Source organism: Equus caballus, chromosome 16 (genome assembly GCF_041296265.1).
Source record: "Equus caballus isolate H_3958 breed thoroughbred chromosome 16, TB-T2T, whole genome shotgun sequence".
Classification (NCBI taxonomy): Eukaryota; Metazoa; Chordata; class Mammalia; order Perissodactyla; family Equidae; genus Equus; species Equus caballus.
Window position 1 is genome coordinate 28,432,232 of NC_091699.1, and position 17,540 is coordinate 28,449,771.

Genomic DNA, 17,540 nt, shown 5'->3' on the forward strand with positions numbered 1-17,540 from the left:
TCAAGATTCTAGATGCTGTATAATGTCAAATGGCCTCTAAGTTTTAAAATATTCAGAGGATACGAGTTCACAGAGTTCTAGTTCTCATTTTCTTTTTAATAAGAGTAATAGAAAATCAAGAAAAATCAACTTTCAAGATGTATTTATTTCCACTTTTGGGAAAACACTTTCATATTTCAATGTCTTTTCAAAAAGTACAAGAGCATTTTTTGAAAACTGATGTTACAGAATAGGGTAAGAGGGTGCCTTTTAAGAAGATATTCAGTATTAAAGGTAAAAACTCTTTGGCGCAATCAGGAGGTCAGCCAGGCAAAATCCGATAATGTTTTATTCAACTTCATGGCCAACCATTGTGTAATCTGGGCTGCCCCAGCGATGCTTCTGAGCTTGCTGAGTTGTTAAGTGGCAGTGGGTTCCTGCGCAGTGACAGAGGCAGCAGAAGAGGAGAAAACAGCTGTGTTCCTCGAGCATTCCTTTAAAGTTACCAAGAGTTTTTGTTCTGAAACAGAAGACAAAGATCAATAAAAGTGTGCAAACAATGCCTTCAGTGGCTGCTCACCTGCAGCCAGATGCGGACAGATCAGTGTATTTGGCACTAGAGGCATGATGGACTCAGTGACAGCAACTAAGTTTCTCCATAAATGTGTGTGGTCTAAACTGGAATGGCAATTATTCTAACTCTAAAAACTGCTGTTGACCGCTTCTGCTTGCTGTCAACCGTAGACCAAAGCACTTGCCATCTAGTAATTGCCCCAGGAAATACAGCCTGTGCCTTTCGGAAAATTAGGGATTCTGCCTCTTATTTGCAATATCCCATCTCCCCAACTTTGGGGCTAGTTCGTGAAGCAGCCAGTGACGCCCCCAGGACACTTGTTCTTAAGTTGCTAATTAAGTTGTTCATACATGGTGTTTGCCAAGGGGGTTCCATGATCAATAGATTTGGGAAATGTCAGAATGAACAAAAATAAACAGATTCCTCTTGTAGAGGACTTCTCAGAATCTTGAATACGCTAATTAGCATGGTAAATGCCCTGGGAGTGGGGAATGGATACAGTAGGCAGAATTACCCAAACCTATTTATTTGCTCTATCAGCTTCTCTTTGGCCAAGCACCTGTTAACATTTTCCAGGTCTAGATTTCTCTGGAATACTGCACTGCAAGAAGAAGGACAATTTAATCATCTTTATAGGACAACACTGCTTTCTGATGATTGTTGTAACTGTGACAAAATAGAAGTCTTCAGAACCCTGTTAAATATCTCAGGAGCTAGGCTTATGGGGTAGTGTGTAGACTTTGTAACGCTTTGGTGTTTAGTTAAACTTGACTTTATAGCGGTGGGTCCTTCAGTTCTGTTTTAGTTTCTAACACCTTTGAAAATCTGATGGAAGCTATGGGCTCTCCCTGGAAAAATGTTCCCATCTATAAGAGTTCGCATATGGTTTCCACGGAGTTCCCACAATATCTAATCAGTTTGGCCCACTCTGCCTTACAATTGGTTTGTTATATCTGAATACCACCAGAACCATTGTTTGACGTCTGTTTCCCTTTATTCAACTCACCTCATTTAAAGTAAAGTAAAAAATTTTTAAAGGAAATGCTATATTACTGACTCAGGCAGAAAACCTGCATCATTTGCCATAAACAGAAGGTGGTGTACAATAAGTGCAGTGGACACAAGGCAGTGTTATTAAATCCTGGTGCCCATCGCTGGTGCCTGCTGAGGGCTAGGAGCCTGGGGCCAGTTCTCTCCATTACCTCCTGCTCTCTTTCTCTTTTCTCAGGAGATTGGCTAATATTAAAGAAATGTTAAGACTAGCGCAAACTGAGTCTTTCTCCCTAAGGAAAGGAACTTTTTCTGTGTGAACTAGCTGAGAGCATCTTGCTTTTATAGGAGGAGCTACTCTTAAACAGGTCCCTAGAACCTTGTCATTCAAAGTGTGGTGCAGGGACCGGTGCAGTATCACCAGGGAGATTGCAAGAAATACAGAATCTTGGCCCTCCGACCTACAGAATCAGAATCTGCATTTAAACAAGAAACCCAGGTGCCTCAGCGCACATGACAGTTGAATGCGCCCTGACCTAGAGGTCATGGGCTCAGGTAAAGAAGTCCAAGCTTCCATTTGCTCTTGTAGTCCTGGGTCACACTGTCAAATAGTTTTGTTCACTATAGCGTAAAGATGTGCCTCCAGGTCTCTAATATCATCCTTGCTGTCCATGCAGAGTGAAGTCATAAGACTAGAAATGACTAAGCCCCTTGTAGACATGCGACACTCTGCTAAGACTTGTTTCTTTTCTTTTCATGAAGAAAAAGCAAAGACAAAGAATTCAAGTGTTTAGAAAATTAGTCAAGTATTTTAATTTAGATCTTTGTTGCCATGAGACTTTACATTCATGCCTCTTTATTTCTACTCACCAGCTTTTACTGAGCACCTGTTACATAAATATACTGTTTGGCGCTAGATGCAAAATCAGGAAATCACCACGCTGCCTGCCCTTGAGGAGCTCCTATTCCTTGAGGTTCATAAGCCATTAGGATCGTTAGACATGAGCTTTTCATCTCCTGGAAAACCAAAATATGGCCATCCTCCATCTCTCGCTCTTTCGACTGGTTGTCACATAGTAGCATGAGTCCATGCCAGGCAGGAAGGCTGCTTTCACATCTGGACTTCTGTCCATGGCAGCCGAGGTGTCAACAGGTTATTTCTGTTTCCCAAGCACCGTCTCATCAAGTGAACCTGGTGGTTTCGGAAGAACAGCCCATCCTAAGTCCTGAGGTGAAGACTCGGGTAGAATCTTCCTGAGCAGTTTTCAGGGATACTCACTCGTACCTGTCATCCCTGCATCCTACAGGATTTCTTAGAAGAGTCAATAGTCTGTCTCTGCTAGGGCCCATCTCTTCTATTCCCCGACTCTGGGGTTGGATTACAGAGGGAACAGGCTTGTTTTGAGTAAGGTTCAATCTCAACACACTGCTCATCATCTAAGTTGAATTAGATCAACGTCCACACCTTTTGAAAAATAACCAGCTCCATGGATATTATATAGGAGGAAAATATATGAGTATGTTGGGATATTATTGAAGCAAATACACAGAGAAAAACAGATGTTCTCTTTTAAAGCACACAAAATGATCATATTTAGGTAAGTGTCAAATCCCTGTTATTGTGAAACTGCTTAGAGTTAAAAGGATTATACCCAAGTATACCCACGGGTTGAGCAGCCAAATAATTACCCATAAATTTTCAGGTACTGAACACCTGCTCTAGATCTTCCTATAGGCAATTAAGAAAGAAAATAGGTGTCTAAAGAAGGCTTTTTCCTTAATCTATTGTTTTAATTTCCCAGCTGATTCGTCAGTAGCATCCTAGCCAAGCTATGAAGCTGCCATCCCCTGTGTTGTGTTCTGACGATGTAATTCTGAGATCAGAAAGGAAAGGAAAGCTACAATCCAAGAGGGGGACTAAAATGACCTTCAGGCCCGGTTTCACAGAGTAGCCTAAGTAGATCAAGGGGAATGGGGACTGTCCTGGAGATAATGCAGGATGCCCCACCCAATCTAGACATTTTCTTTAGCCTTTAAGGCACAGCACAAGGGCTCCTCCGGGGAACCTTTCTTGTCAGCTCTGTCCTCACTGAGTCGGCCTCCTCACCACTCTCCCACTGTCCTCAGGACTTGACCATTCTTTGTCCTCCCACCTGCTCTTAGCCTGCACAGCACTTCCCCCAGATCCAAGCATAGCTCAGCCTGGCTCAGTCCTTTGTCCAAATGTCACCTCCAGAGAAGTTTCCCACCACTGTGTCTAAAGCACCCCTCCCCCAACTGTGACACGTCCTACTTATTGTCTGGCTCCCCCACTAGAATACAAGCTCCATGAGACCTGGGCTCTCATCTAACTCATTCACTGTTACATTCCTCCTGCCTAGTCAGTGCCTGGCATTTAGCAGGCACCCAGTGAACATTTGTTGAAATGAGGGAATAAATGTCTTATACCCTATCTCAAATTTAAGGTCCTTGAACGAAAATGCAGTCTTCTTAGAGACATCTCTATATCCCACAGACCATCTCGCATAGATATAGAAAGTGTTGAGATGCTTTAAAGAAATTTGCCCAGCAGTCCGGGGCTGCTCGGGTAGAGTTATGCTTCAGTGACTAGTCTTCCTACAGGTGGAAAAGCCATCGAAACTAGTCTTTGGGATGCCCTCTGATTAAAGAGGCTGATGTTGAAACAGAAAGCTCGAATCACCAAAGTGGAGTGGCCGCCTTACTTCTCTTAATTGAACTGTCGTTTCAGTTTCATCTGAAATGTCAGGCTTAGCTCTTCATTCTTATCCAACAGTCCATCTAGACCAGTAAGCAACAGTACACCAGTGGCGGGGGGAGCTGTAATCCAGATAATGCTAATACATTATTCATACCTGTTTGATTACTGGTCTTCCTTGAAATCTTATCTCCATCATCACAGACAGATAGATATGTATTGATAACCTTCCTGCTTTCTGTGATGTGCTCAATTGCATAAGGTTCTGCCTCTAGCTCAGAGTCAGGATGAAGTGTTGAGAATTTGCAAACCACCCAGTAAGTGTGAAGAATTCTAATTTCCACTGAGCCCCGAAATCCTGTGTTTGGTTATAAAATTGTAGTTTGGCTGAGAAGTTTCAGAGAAGTGCAATGACTCTCCCAAGGCAACCTGGCTTGTTAATGGCAGAGCCCTGCTTATTTTTTATTTGGATCTTTATTCTGCCTTGGGATCTCAGGCTCATTCCTTCAGTTTTATTAAGCACCCACTGTGCACACTGGATAAGGCTCGACACTGCTTTTACTGCACAATTTATTATTCAATTGCTATTGCCTTATCTTCTCATGAGTGACCAAGGTAAAACACAAATCTATACAGATCCAAAGAGAGCAGCTGCTCTTACATTATGTTCCAAGAACTTCTGAAAACCTTTTATGGTTCGGTCTTTGCTTAACTCTTAGCAACCAGGCTCTTCTCTATGATGTTGATTTATCCCTTGGAAATTGAGTGACCACAGCTAAGTCATACCATGTGCCTTCTAAGTGACACTTGTCCGGCTTTTGTTTAGAGTTCCTGAGAAGATCCAGATAACACGCCATCCTATCTGACACCAATGTTAAGTACCTACCCAGAGTAAACTCCAGAACACCCTCTGCTGTGTTATTACTTAAAATGTGCTTTCTCAGCATTTGTTCATCTAGTAACACTCATCCTTTATTAAAACCAGACCATTTCCAAGATAGAAAGCTGCTTTCGGAGAACTGCCCCGAAACTAGAATTATACTCCCATTCTTAAGTCTGTTTCAAAGATCAAGTCCTAAAGTTTTGCTTCACAGCCAACTGGAATTAGGGGTGAGGAGATCGCTTTGACATACTCAGGGTGTTTCAGACTCGAGCCGCCTCCTTCTGTGCCCTGCCCTGACACAGTGTGTGCCTCATGCTGGAGCCAGGCCTGGGCTTCTCATCCCGGCCTTTGCAGTACTTAAGTCAAATCCAGCCAACGTGAGACTGCGACTGTCCCCGTGACAGTCAGTCCTGGGAGAATTTGCAGTGGGGTTTAAAGGCTAATGCATGTTGGGCTCTCCCTCCTTCTGCTAGAGTGAGGCAGCAGGTGTGCTCAGGACATCAAGAACTGGAAACAGACCTGGTCATGAGAACCTCTTCTCTCCCGTGCAAAAATGTCGTAATGTTGGCCAGCATGTGTTGTGTGTAATATAATTCCAAACAGTATTAATGGGGAATCTATTATTAATTAGTGGACCACATGTGGGGTTAACGGCACCATATAAGTAAGGAAAGCGTATGATATGGTCCTTTATTCTATCATCAGTGATTCAGGTGAAAATATTTTAAAGTGATAGATGTTTTAAGCTGTCCTCTGTTCCCGCCTGACATTTTGTTCTAAGAAAGTTTTCTCCTTGGTTATCAAAGTAATGCAGGTTTGTTGGAAGAAATTGGAAGATTCAGAAAGGAAAAGTACGGGAAAAAAAAATTCATCCCACCAGTAGCAACATGAATGAATGTCCACATTTATAGCTCAGTAGTTCTCCAAATATCTGTCAATCAAAATATTGACAGAAAAATAGAGTAGAAATGCTTTTCACGTTAGGTTTCTGTCAGAATCATTTACTAAGCCCTTTCGATATCAGACCGCCTACTGTTGGTGCTTGGCCAAATAAAGGTAATCCTTTTTTACATCACAGACCTTCAGCTTTCACATTCCTTATGAGTCTTCCTTTTTCCTACTTGAATACCACTAGTACATTATGCTGTTCTTTTCCAAGACATGATTTCCAGACTTTTCACTTTCCTGGGTTCTCAAATGGAGCTCTCAATTCTAAATGTTTATTATAAAGTCATGCTTTCGCTATAAATAGTGAAAAACCATGAGGAACAGGTCGGCCAGTTGGTTTAATTTTTAGCGTGACCCATGTGTGGTTCTGCCGTATGTGACCACATAGCTTACCCTACATACAGCTTGCCCCTTGAGTTCAACAATACCTGAACCAGTCTACACCACGGTCAGTAGGACAAGTCTGCTAATCTTGCCCTTGGTTATCATGACAATGCCCAACTGTTCTAGAAGTTTCTAAACACTCCTCTCAATTTCTGTACTTATTTCCTCACAGCCATACTTCGAGTAGTATTAGAATAAAGCCCAATGGAACTATGATATCTTTTCTACTTGAGATATTCATCTTGGCAGCCAATTATCTAGAAAAAGCTATAACCTCTATTATATTTTTAATTCTGTTAAAAGTAATATCACAACATTTATTGTCTTACTCATTTCTCTTCCTACAACCTTTCCAGTTATCTCTCTCTGCTTTGCACATGGACCTGTTCCAGAACCAGCTGGCTTCCACCATGATAGTGCAGGGCTCCGTGGCAGCATTTCAGCTGCAATTGTGCAGTTGGACCCAAACAAATAATCCTGAAATTCCACTGATTCACGCTAACTGTGAGGAAGTGCCAACAGAGAAAGTCTTTCCTTTCACCCAGACCCAAATGACGTGTTACCTCAGAGAAAGACCTGTTGGAAACATAGGAGGATGATGTGTGACTAGTATATTTGTGGTCTGCAAATTGGTCATGCCAAAATATTTGGAAAGAATTTGCCCTCACGGTTAAATATGACCCTTGAACTCATGCTCCCTCCATTACTTTGCTTAGTCTATTTCTCAAAACATGAGGAAAGAAATTTCCATCCAACTCAACTAAATTATCAGAAACTAATGAGATTTCATTTCATGAAAATTTGCCATATTGCTAAAGCTATAATTAGGAAGTGATTGAATTAATTAACATATCAATGTTCAGAAAATAAAATAATCATATTGAGGGGGGCATGTGAAATATACCCACTCTGCTACAGACAGCTTCTGTGACTTCAGGCGAGTAACCATACCTGCACATAATTAACTACCATTCTCCATGGACTTTCTCTGGGCCAGCCACTGTACTGAGAGCATCATCTCAGGGACTCTTCACCCTGCCTGAGGTGGCAGGATGACATTTACTAGTGGGGAAACAGGCTTACATATAGGACAAGCCCACGGTGAAGCTGCTAGAAAGAGGCAGAGTTGGGATCTGAACACAGGTCTGCCTGTATTCATAGCCCCAACTCTTCACCACCACGTCACACTCCATACATCAGCCAGAAAGACTGCTGAAAATAGTCCGTCATATCATGGCAGTCCTCAGTGAAAACTTTCCCATGGGTTCCCATGATGTTGAAATAAAATCTGAGCTCCCTATACTCAGCCCGCCTCTCTCTTCCTTGTACCCAGGGCTTTGGCATTACTGTCCCAGGGCCTTTGCACCTACTGTTCTTCTGCCTGGAAAGTGTCCATGGCGTTGGGCAGCCTTCCCTTATCAGGGGAGGATTCAGGAAGTATCTGCTACGTAACCACTTTTAAGATTCGCCGCAGAGGCAACTGCGTCCTCACCATGCTCAGAGAAGAGCCTGGAGAGAAGAAATGGTCCCCAGAGATGGTGGCTTGAAGACCACTTCTTAGAGCCCCTCCACCCTCCTGGCTGGCAAGCAGATAACCCTGAAAGCAGACCAAGGACCCAGTGTTCCTACCAGGCGGCCCTTCAGATAGGCCTGCAGCTTGCTGCTGCAGAATCTTTGGTGGGTGGTGGGCACTGTGTGTAGAGAGGCCAGCCTGTCCTGTTAACACTTTCAGACAACCCCAGAACTTCCTCCTGAGGCTCCAGCAACGTTCAAAGTTCTGACTTCATTCCGAAGTGTAGACTAACTGGCAAATCCAGTGGCGTTCCCTGTGCTCATGTGTCTTGCATTTGGGCTCACTTTGCTTTTATCTTATTTAATTTGCAGTAATAGCGGCTGAAACTAATTTCTCGACTGTAAATATCACAGCTGTTGTGGAAAGCATTAATTGCACACTATCACGTTACCCTCCTCTCTCGGATCAATTTATGTGTAATCTGTTTGCAAGTTCTATTACTGTGAATATTAAGGGAACGCAACGTGAAATAATCTAACCGAACACATTGGAAACATTTGTACTGAAATGGCTGGCTGGGTTGGGGTATGGAGATATTCTTCTTTGTGGCAGACATTGAAAGAATGCTTTTTAAAAGCCCTACCCCAGAAGTCTTGACGCTGAGTGAAATATAGGTAATTTTTCTTTTGGGAGATCAATAAAATAACTATTTTCAAAATGACTTTATATTGACTGAGAGCTCAGAAATGCCCTGGGCATTGATCCCGTGCCCATAATCACTTTTTGTTTAGTAAGTTAACCGCTCTACACAGTCGAATGCAAAGAAATCCAGTTCATCATTGAAACAAAATATTGTTGAAGCATTTGACATCCTTCCAGCTCTCACTGCCAGCTGGAGTCTCACTGGGACCACCTTTTCTTTGTCTAGGAAGTGGATCTCTACAGAATGAACAGCCAGGACAAGCTGGGACTCACAGTGTGCTACCGGACAGATGACGAGGACGACATTGGGATTTATATAAGTGAGGTAGGAAGGCTAATTTCTTATAACTATCATGTCAAGACCAAAAGAAGTTGGGTTTTTTTTCTTTTAGCGTTAACCAACCCTTATGTCTGGCTCATGGAGAAGTCTTTGGGAGGACACAAATTTGTGTCCTACATCACACTCCATGGAGTTACATCTTTGCATGGGGATTAAGTTCTAATGTCAGCACAGAAGGCAAAATTACCCCTGAGAAGCCTGCAAATCAGCCATAAAATGGAGCCGTTTAAGTGCTTCTGTGTGTTCAACCCCGAGGGAACCACAGATTCCCATTTCCTGACTCATGTTCAGTGAATGGGATACTGGATGGAATCATTTACGCTTTTTAAACTATTTCTTTATCTCTTTATTTTTTTTTCTTTTGGTGGAATGTGTATAGTTGAATTCATAGAAGTTAAATGCAACTTCAAAGTACACAGATGGACGTGGTGTTGATCTTCCTAGAGAAGACGATGCAAAGCAACTAATGGATCCTTTACCATGTACATCCATCTTTGCAAGCACATAAACCCAATTTTGTCAGGAAATAAAATCTGCCTCTATGGAATGAACCAAAGGATGTGTCTACTACATTTAATAATTATCCCTTTGGATGTACAAGCTTAAGCTGATCCATCATTACTGCATGTTAGGGCACCTCCCATATTCAGTCCCACTTGTCTCAATTATATTTTGTTTTTAAAGTTAATTTCCAAAATTTAATATAAGTATTTGGTAATCAAGGTATGGGTGCTCATCAGCCTAAGGAAGGGTACCCTTTAACCTGGTCTGCATCACACTTCTGACTTTCATTACCGTGCGTGCAACAGAAGTCAGCTGTGCCCTTCCATCCCCTAGGTCAGCGGGGTCTCTACACACAATTGTATAACAGGGTTGTCATGCAGGGATCCAAGAACAGACCCTGGAAATAGCTTGGAAACAGATCAATCTGTGTCTGTCTCTCCTTGCATGACACTAAGTCTTGTTTATTTCTCTGCAAAACAAAAACAGAGGGATGAGCATGACTGTGTGTTAGACAGAGCCGTTGGAGAGTGCTGTTGTTTATTTTAATGCATGTCTGAGTTATCCACTCAGGGCTGAAATGTCCACTGTGTGTTTCAGATCGACCCTAACAGCATTGCAGCCAAGGATGGGCGCATCCGAGAAGGAGATCGCATTATCCAGGTACGTCAGCTTCTGACCTGCGGCCTCACCCTCTGCCTATCATGAAAGAACAAACTGGTTCTAATAATGGCTTTAGGGTTGAAAATGCATAAGAAGTTTAAGAACAGGGATCCCCAAATCAGATGTGCAGTGAGGCAAAACAAGTTAAATTAACCAGTGAAGCACAAGCTCTGAAAATAACATGCAAGAGGGAGTGGTGAGGACTGAGACAAATTGGAGAAAGAATGCCCATCTAAGGAGGGCAGCTGCCCCAGCATCTTACAGGATATGAACCAGCTCACCTCATTTTCTTTTCTCTTTGGGCCAAAGATAACACACTACTGTGCCAAATCAGGGCAATAGTTTACAACTTGTGAACCAGAATAATTCTTATTTTAGACTTCTCTGAAGGATTCATTTTGGACCAAGCATTTCAGGTTTGGTCTCATCCTAAAAATGGGAACATCTTTGGCAAATTTAGCAAAATGGATTGAACAGTGTTTTAAATTTCATGGCTCCACATTTAACTATTATGTGGAATGGCCTCTGAGGGTAGTCTCTTTGAGTCCTGTTGCTCTTTAAAGTCAAAATGAGACACTTTGTTTCACTTCCAGCTATGGTCTTTTGTGTGTGTGTGTGTGTGTGTGTGTGTGTGAGTGAGAGGAAGATTGTCACTGAGCTAACATCTGTGCCAGTCTTCCTCTATTTTGTATATGGGATGCCACCACAGCATGGCTTGATGAGCAGTGTGCAGATCTGAGCCCATGATCCAAACCTGCGAACCCTGGGCCACCAAAGTGGAGCATACGAACTTAACCACTACGCCACCAGGCCTGCCCCCAGCTATGGTCTTTTTTAATCTCACAGAAATTGAGATTCTTTGGTTCACTGTGTCCCACAAGGCTTAGCTTCTGCCTCCTCTCATGCGTATCTTCTCATTTTCTAGCCCACTCTTTATTCACCCTAAGTAATTTTTATTTTCCTTTTCTGCTGCTTATTCTACATTTCACAGACTTCAACTCAAACCTCAACTGCTCAGGGTCCCTTACCTGGTGGAGTGACCCAAACCTTCATTCCTGAAGGGTCTGAACCCTCAGCAACACTGCCGTTTTTGGTTGCTATAGTTCTCCGTTAGCATTTTCCATTGGGCCTGGAAGTACAGGGTTCCTTACATGGCCCTACCTGCCTCCACTGTGTCGCAGCGACCCCATTTCCCCGGGGTAACCGAGATCAATCACCCCAACCATTAGAGTCACCCCCTTTGCTGCCTGTTGGTTCACTGGCATATGGAGTCAGGTGGAAGGCTGACCTTCCAGTTCAGTGGGACTGTGGCTGTGTCCCCTGGAGGAATCGTCCACCCTGGGATTGCAACCTCCAGACTAGCAGAGCTCAAACTTGTCAAGACAAGAAGCAAAAATCCTGCAAGAGAGTTATCAGGTGTGACAGTGAGAGAATCCCTCCCACTTGACCTTCTGTCCTGCCTAGAGAAGTTCAAGTGCCAAACTGGGGACACAAAACACCTGGTATAATTCCATTTCCTTCTCTGCCCTCCACTTCCATAATGTTCACATCAGACCCGTCACTTCCTTTTCTCCCATGTTACCTGAAAATATCTGCAGTCATGCTTTCGTGTATTCCATTTCTACTCCTGCCCAAGTGTTACATCTAAGTAAATTGCTTAGATGTTCGTTCTTCACAACGCTGTGATTTTTCCCTGTGCTGCCTTCTGGAGTCCCAGCCACTTCCGTTCACAGAGCCTCCACTTTATGGCCGTCTTCTGATCTGCCCCATGGAGGCTCTCTCATAGACCAGTCTGAGCAAGGCCTTCCCTTCTCAACATCAGCATTCTTTGCAAGCTGTGTGGAAATCCTGTGTTCCAGCTCCGGGCGGGTGGCAGATGTAGGCCTGAAACAATATAAAATGATTTTGCACAATTTAATTGTGCTATTGTCCACCCCTCCACCTTTTTCTTTTTTTTTTTGAAGATTAATGGAATAGAGGTACAGAACCGTGAAGAGGCTGTGGCTCTTTTAACCAGTGAAGAAAACAAGAACTTTTCATTGCTGATTGCAAGGCCCGAACTCCAGGTGGGTCGGCTTCCTGCATGTGAAGCTGGGTCTGTATTTCTAAAATCAACAAAGCCAAGTGCCTAGCCCTGCAGAGACTGCCCAAGCATTGAATCTGAACTTGAAAGTGTTTTGTCCCCTGAATAGGGAATCTGTTCTGTGTTTTAACCATTTAAGAATGGTGCTGACATCCACTCTGGCATTTATGCTGTAGGCCCAGCAGGTTCATTAATGCAGGGATCGTAATGAAGGGAAAAAGAAGGAAACAGAATGGAAAATATAGCCATGGTCGTGGCTGTCAAGATGTTTGACTTTCCGAGGCCTGACGAATGTTCCAGCCTCGATCTGTGTGGGTCCCATTTATAACTGCAGAGTGCAGGGAACGTACACCATGACAACTATAGTTAATAATACTGTATTGACTACTGGAAATTTGCTAAGAGAGTAAATTTGATTTGCTCTCATCACCAAAAAAATGGTAACTCCAAGGAGATGATGTGTTAATTAGTTTGATTGTAGTCATCATTTCACTATATATATGTATATCAAATCATCATGATATATACCTTAAACATAATGCAGTTTTTATTTAAGAAAAGAAAAATGAAAGAAACACTGATAAGTAATAACTAACACTTGGTGACCGCCTGATGAGTGAGAGGCAGGCCCTGTGAGGAGCACCTTACACACAGGTTCCTCCCCTGAGGTCCACAAGTTACCCAGAGAGATGCAGCCAAGGACCACAGAGCCGAGAGGGACTCGGGCCCCATCAATCCAACTCAGAAGCCACTGGGCCACGGTAACTCCTTCCGCAGAGGGGATCATCAGCTGTACTGGGTGGCACTCTTGACCTATTTTGACTAGCTCTAGCAGAGTATCTGGTGCAGTGGATCTCTTTAACAATCTAGGAACAGCGCAGAAAGGGTGTCTGATTCATCACAGATGACAGCATCCTGAGCTCACAAGGAATGCAGCAATTATCTCATCCTGGGGTCACCACACTTTTCCTTAAAGGGCCAAAGGATAAATATGTTTGGCTGTCGGGGCCATACAGTCTCTGTTGCCACTGGTTGACTCTGCTGTTGTCGTGCAAAAGCAGCCGCAGACAATACCTAAACAAATGGGTGCGGCTGTGTGCCGATTAAACTTTTTTTTTTTTTTTTAACAAAACCACACAGTAGACCAGATTTGGCCCATGAGCTGTAGATCTCAGAGCCCTGAATAGTCTGCTCTCTTAGAGTCAAGGAAGAAAAGGGTCTAATAAAAGTGGTAGGCCTTGCCCGAGCCAAACAGCTTGTTCGTAGACCTCTGGTTTTCTGTCAGGAAAAACATTGGGGCCTGCTAAGCTTGTGTGAGGGCTGGCAAGCAGCAGGCGCCTACACAGGTGGCCCGCTTCTCTGAAAGTAGCTGACGTGGATGAAGGAGCTTCACCCTGCAAAAAGAACATGGGACACTAGAGACTTTGCCAGACACGGTGGAGGGTGGAGGTCTCTTAAATGTGAGGATGGGATAGTCTTCTGACGTATAGCAAAACGATGGGCAGACTGCATTTTGATGACTCCTGGAGGGAGCCCTAAAAATATTTTTCCCCAAGGTAATAATATCCTTTCTTAGAAACAATAAATAAAATGAAAGCAAAAGGAATCTCTTCTGAGGCATCTGTTGGCTGCTGCTTCTCCACAGCTGGATGAAGGTTGGATGGACGATGACAGAAACGACTATCTGGACGACCTGCACATGGACATGCTGGAGGAGCAGCACCACCAGGCCATGCAGTTCACGGCGAGTGTGCTCCAGCAGGTAAGGCCCGCGGCCAGCCCTCAAGGCCAGTCTGCTCTCTCCATCTCCCTCCATGAGGCTAGAGACCATCAGAAACCCACCCGCCTGGAAGGCAGCGAGAAAGCAAACTGAGTGCCTTTCTATTTGCACACTCGGGAACTGTAAGCGGATCCCCTCCCCGGCCGGGAGAGCGCTGCTTGGCTTGTTAAAGCGGAGCGATAATGCTGAGGCACAGCTGACCTTCTGAGATGTGTTTGGAAAACACATATGCCAGCATTCACGTAGATCAGAGAAAACCAAGTCATGTTTTTGAAAGTAAAGCAATTCCCCTTTAACCTGAGCCGCTTAGCACCCTTTCACTCCCTTCTATGCCACCACCATTATCAAAGTCATCATAACCCACTGAGTACCATATGAGTGAGCTGAGGAAGACCTTATATGGAAGGCCCTAGATGCTGCCTGCTTCCCATGCACTGGGTCATAGGATAGCTAGAATCATTCACTGAGGCAAGGTGACTGCTATCCTCATTTTACAGAGGAGCGTGAAGATAAGTGGCTGGCCCAGGTAGTAAGCCGTAGGTCTGGCTAATTCCCAGGCCCTTGTCCTAGGCCTCATCAAATACTGCTCCTCAGCTCTGGAAATGGAGAGCCCGCCCTCTCCAGAAACCCTTGTCCTACAAGGGAAGGTCACACCTGGTACCTTTCTCACCGTGCTTGTTTGTTCTTGTTTTCTGTTGTGTAGAAGAAGCATGAAGAAGACGGGGGCACCACAGATACAGCCACCATCCTGTCCAACCAGCACGAGAAGGACAGCGGTGTGGGACGGACCGATGAAAGCACGCGCAACGACGAGAGCTCGGAGCAGGAGAACAATGGCGATGACGCCACCGCGTCCTCCACCCCGCTGGCCGGGCAGAGGAAGCTCACGTGCAGCCAGGACACCCTGGGCAGCGGCGACCTGCCCTTCAGCAACGAGTCCTTCATCTCGGCCGACTGCGCCGACGCCGACTACCTGGGCATCCCTGTGGACGAGTGCGAGCGCTTCCGGGAACTCCTGGAGCTCAAGTGCCAGGTGAAGAGCGCCAGCCCCTACAGCCTCTACTACCCCAGCAGCCCCCTGGACGCCAGCAAGAGCGACCCCGAGAGCGTGGACAAGGAGCTGGAGCTGCTGAACGAGGAGCTGCGCAGCATCGAGCTGGAGTGCCTGAGCATCGTGCGCGCGCACAAGATGCAGCAGCTCAAGGAGCAGTACCGCGAGTCCTGGATGCTACACAACAGCGGCTTCCGCAATTACAACACCAGCGTCGACGTCCGCAGACACGAGCTCTCGGACATCACCGAGCTCCCCGAGAAATCCGACAAAGACAGCTCGAGTGCCTACAACACCGGCGAGAGCTGCCGGAGCACCCCGCTCACCTTGGAAATGTCCCCCGATAACTCCTTGAGGAGAGTGGCAGAGGGCAGCAGCTGTCCGGGCAGCGAGGGGGCTGTGGGGACCTCCGAAGCTTATGGGCCATCCCCAAAGAATCTGCTCTCCATCACGGAAGATCCCGAAGTGGGCACCCCTCCCTATAGCTCCTCTCCTAAAGAGCTTGACCCCGGCCAGGCCCTGGAGGGCAAGGAGAGGAAAGCCAGTGATGGCAGCGGGAGCCCCACGCCCAGCCAGAAGCTGGGCAGCTCCTACCTGTCGCCCTTCCAGCATTCGCCCTACAAGCATGCCCACATCCCGGCCCACGCCCAGCACTACCAGAGCTACATGCAGCTGATCCAGCAGAAGTCGGCCGTGGAGTACGCACAGAGCCAGATGAGTCTGGTAAGCATGTGCAAGGACCTGAACTCTGCCAACCAGTCGGAACCGAGAATGGAGTGGAAAGTGAAGATCCGCAGCGACGGGACGCGCTACATCACCAAGCGGCCCGTGCGGGACCGGCTGCTGAGGGAGCGCGCGCTCAAGATCCGCGAGGAGCGCAGCGGCATGACCACCGATGACGATGCCATGAGCGAGCTGAAGATGGGCCGGTACTGGAGCAAGGAGGAGCGGAAGCAGCACGTGGTGAAGGCCAGGGAGCAGAGGCGGAGGCGCGAGTTCATGATGCAGAGCAGGCTGGATTGCCTGAAGGAGCAGCAAGGAGCTGAGGACAGGAAGGAGATGAACATCCTTGAGCTGAGCCACAAAAAGATGATGAAGAAGAGGAATAAAAAGATATTTGATAATTGGATGACAATCCAAGAACTCTTGACCCACGGCACAAAATCACCAGACGGCACTAGAGTATACAATTCGTTCTTATCGGTGACTACTGTATAATTTTAAAGAGAACACTACCAGTGGGGTAGAAATTCCTGCCTCGTTCAATGCGGCAAGTTTTTGTATATAAGATGAGTACGGTCGTCATGTTTATAGCCAAAATCGGGGAACTCTCCAACTCTGGGTGTCAGAGCTCTATTTTACAAAACCACCCTAACAGAGCTTTTTTCAAATAGCAATTGTACTTTTTTACTTGTTACCTTTTACATAAAGTGTTTAAATTTCAAAAAGATCTTTTATTAAGCATACTTTCACAGAATAATTTGCTTACTCTATATTCATATAAAAAAGTTAAACACGCTTTTTTTTTCCTGCCGAAAACACAAATACAACTGCCAGTGTGTATTTTTAATGGAAGCCTATTTTATAATGTTACTTTGCTGAATGTGTTTCCTATGAGTGACCATTAATATATTATTTAGGTCGAGGTTTGACTCAAAACCACGAAACTCTGTGGTTAACAACTTAATACACATAACCAAACCAGCAGCGTGTAGAATTGGGGTACGCATTGAAACATTTTTCTGGTTAAAGTTCCCAAGAGAGTGTAAAAGTTTCAACAGAAAGCAAAATATCGTGCAGCTTTATAGAAGTTTAAAGCATGTGTGCAAATATTTGCAGCCCGTTGGAAGAATTTGCATGTACAGGAAAGCTGTGGATGAAGACGGTTCGTGGAATTGTAAGTGCTCATTGTAGTAAACCTTTGCTTTGTAGATTGGAAGGGACAGACTTTTACAAGCAAGTTCACAAGATCATGATTAGTTACGAACATTAAGTGAAATGAAGTTAAAATAAATTATTATTTTCTATTTGATATGTGTTGAAGCGATTCCTCATTTTGCAGTGGTGCCTATGAAATAAAAGCCTTTTGCAGTGTTTATTTTTTCCTTCCTTGTATTGCCTGCTGCTTTGGAAGAATTTGAGGCTTTCAGATCGTTCGGCGCCTGCATTCTGCCTGGAACCCAAAGACAGATGCAAAACCAAGGTCTGTCAGCAAAAATAAGGATTCAAATTTACCGTTGAATCCTGCATTCTGACTTTCTGTCTTGCAGAAAGCCTCACCCTGGCCCAGTAGCCTATAAACAAGGATAACTATGAGCAAGTACATCGGTCAGGGTCACGTTTACAATGACATTTCTTTGGTATATTTCAACCATTCCTGCCTGCCCGTAATAACTAACATCTCTGGGTGTCTAGTCCCAACTTTCCATTTCT

The 17,540-nt window shown here is 44.8% G+C and overlaps 1 protein-coding gene and 1 long non-coding RNA gene across 8 annotated transcripts in view; one reads left to right on the top strand and one right to left on the bottom strand.

The window, feature by feature from the left end:
• PDZRN3 (PDZ domain containing ring finger 3) overlaps positions 1 to 17,203 on the top strand; it is a 234,540-nt gene extending 217,337 nt beyond the window's left edge. For all 7 annotated transcript variants that reach the window (XM_014731454.3, XM_023620080.2, XM_070238604.1 and 4 more), the window contains 5 exons: positions 8,916 to 9,014; positions 10,131 to 10,193; positions 12,158 to 12,259; positions 13,922 to 14,038; positions 14,760 to 17,203. In XM_014731454.3, coding sequence (XP_014586940.3) covers positions 8,916 to 9,014; positions 10,131 to 10,193; positions 12,158 to 12,259; positions 13,922 to 14,038; positions 14,760 to 16,325 — 1,947 coding nt within the window. In that variant the 3' untranslated portion in view covers positions 16,326 to 17,203. The remainder of the gene's footprint in view (positions 1 to 8,915; positions 9,015 to 10,130; positions 10,194 to 12,157; positions 12,260 to 13,921; positions 14,039 to 14,759) is intronic.
• Positions 128 to 12,220, bottom strand: LOC138918205 (uncharacterized). The gene is made up of 2 exons (XR_011427235.1): positions 11,776 to 12,220; positions 128 to 499 (listed from the first exon to the last, which is right to left on the bottom strand). It is a non-coding gene; the product is annotated as an uncharacterized lncRNA (long non-coding RNA).
• Positions 17,204 to 17,540: the final 337 nt, after the last annotated feature.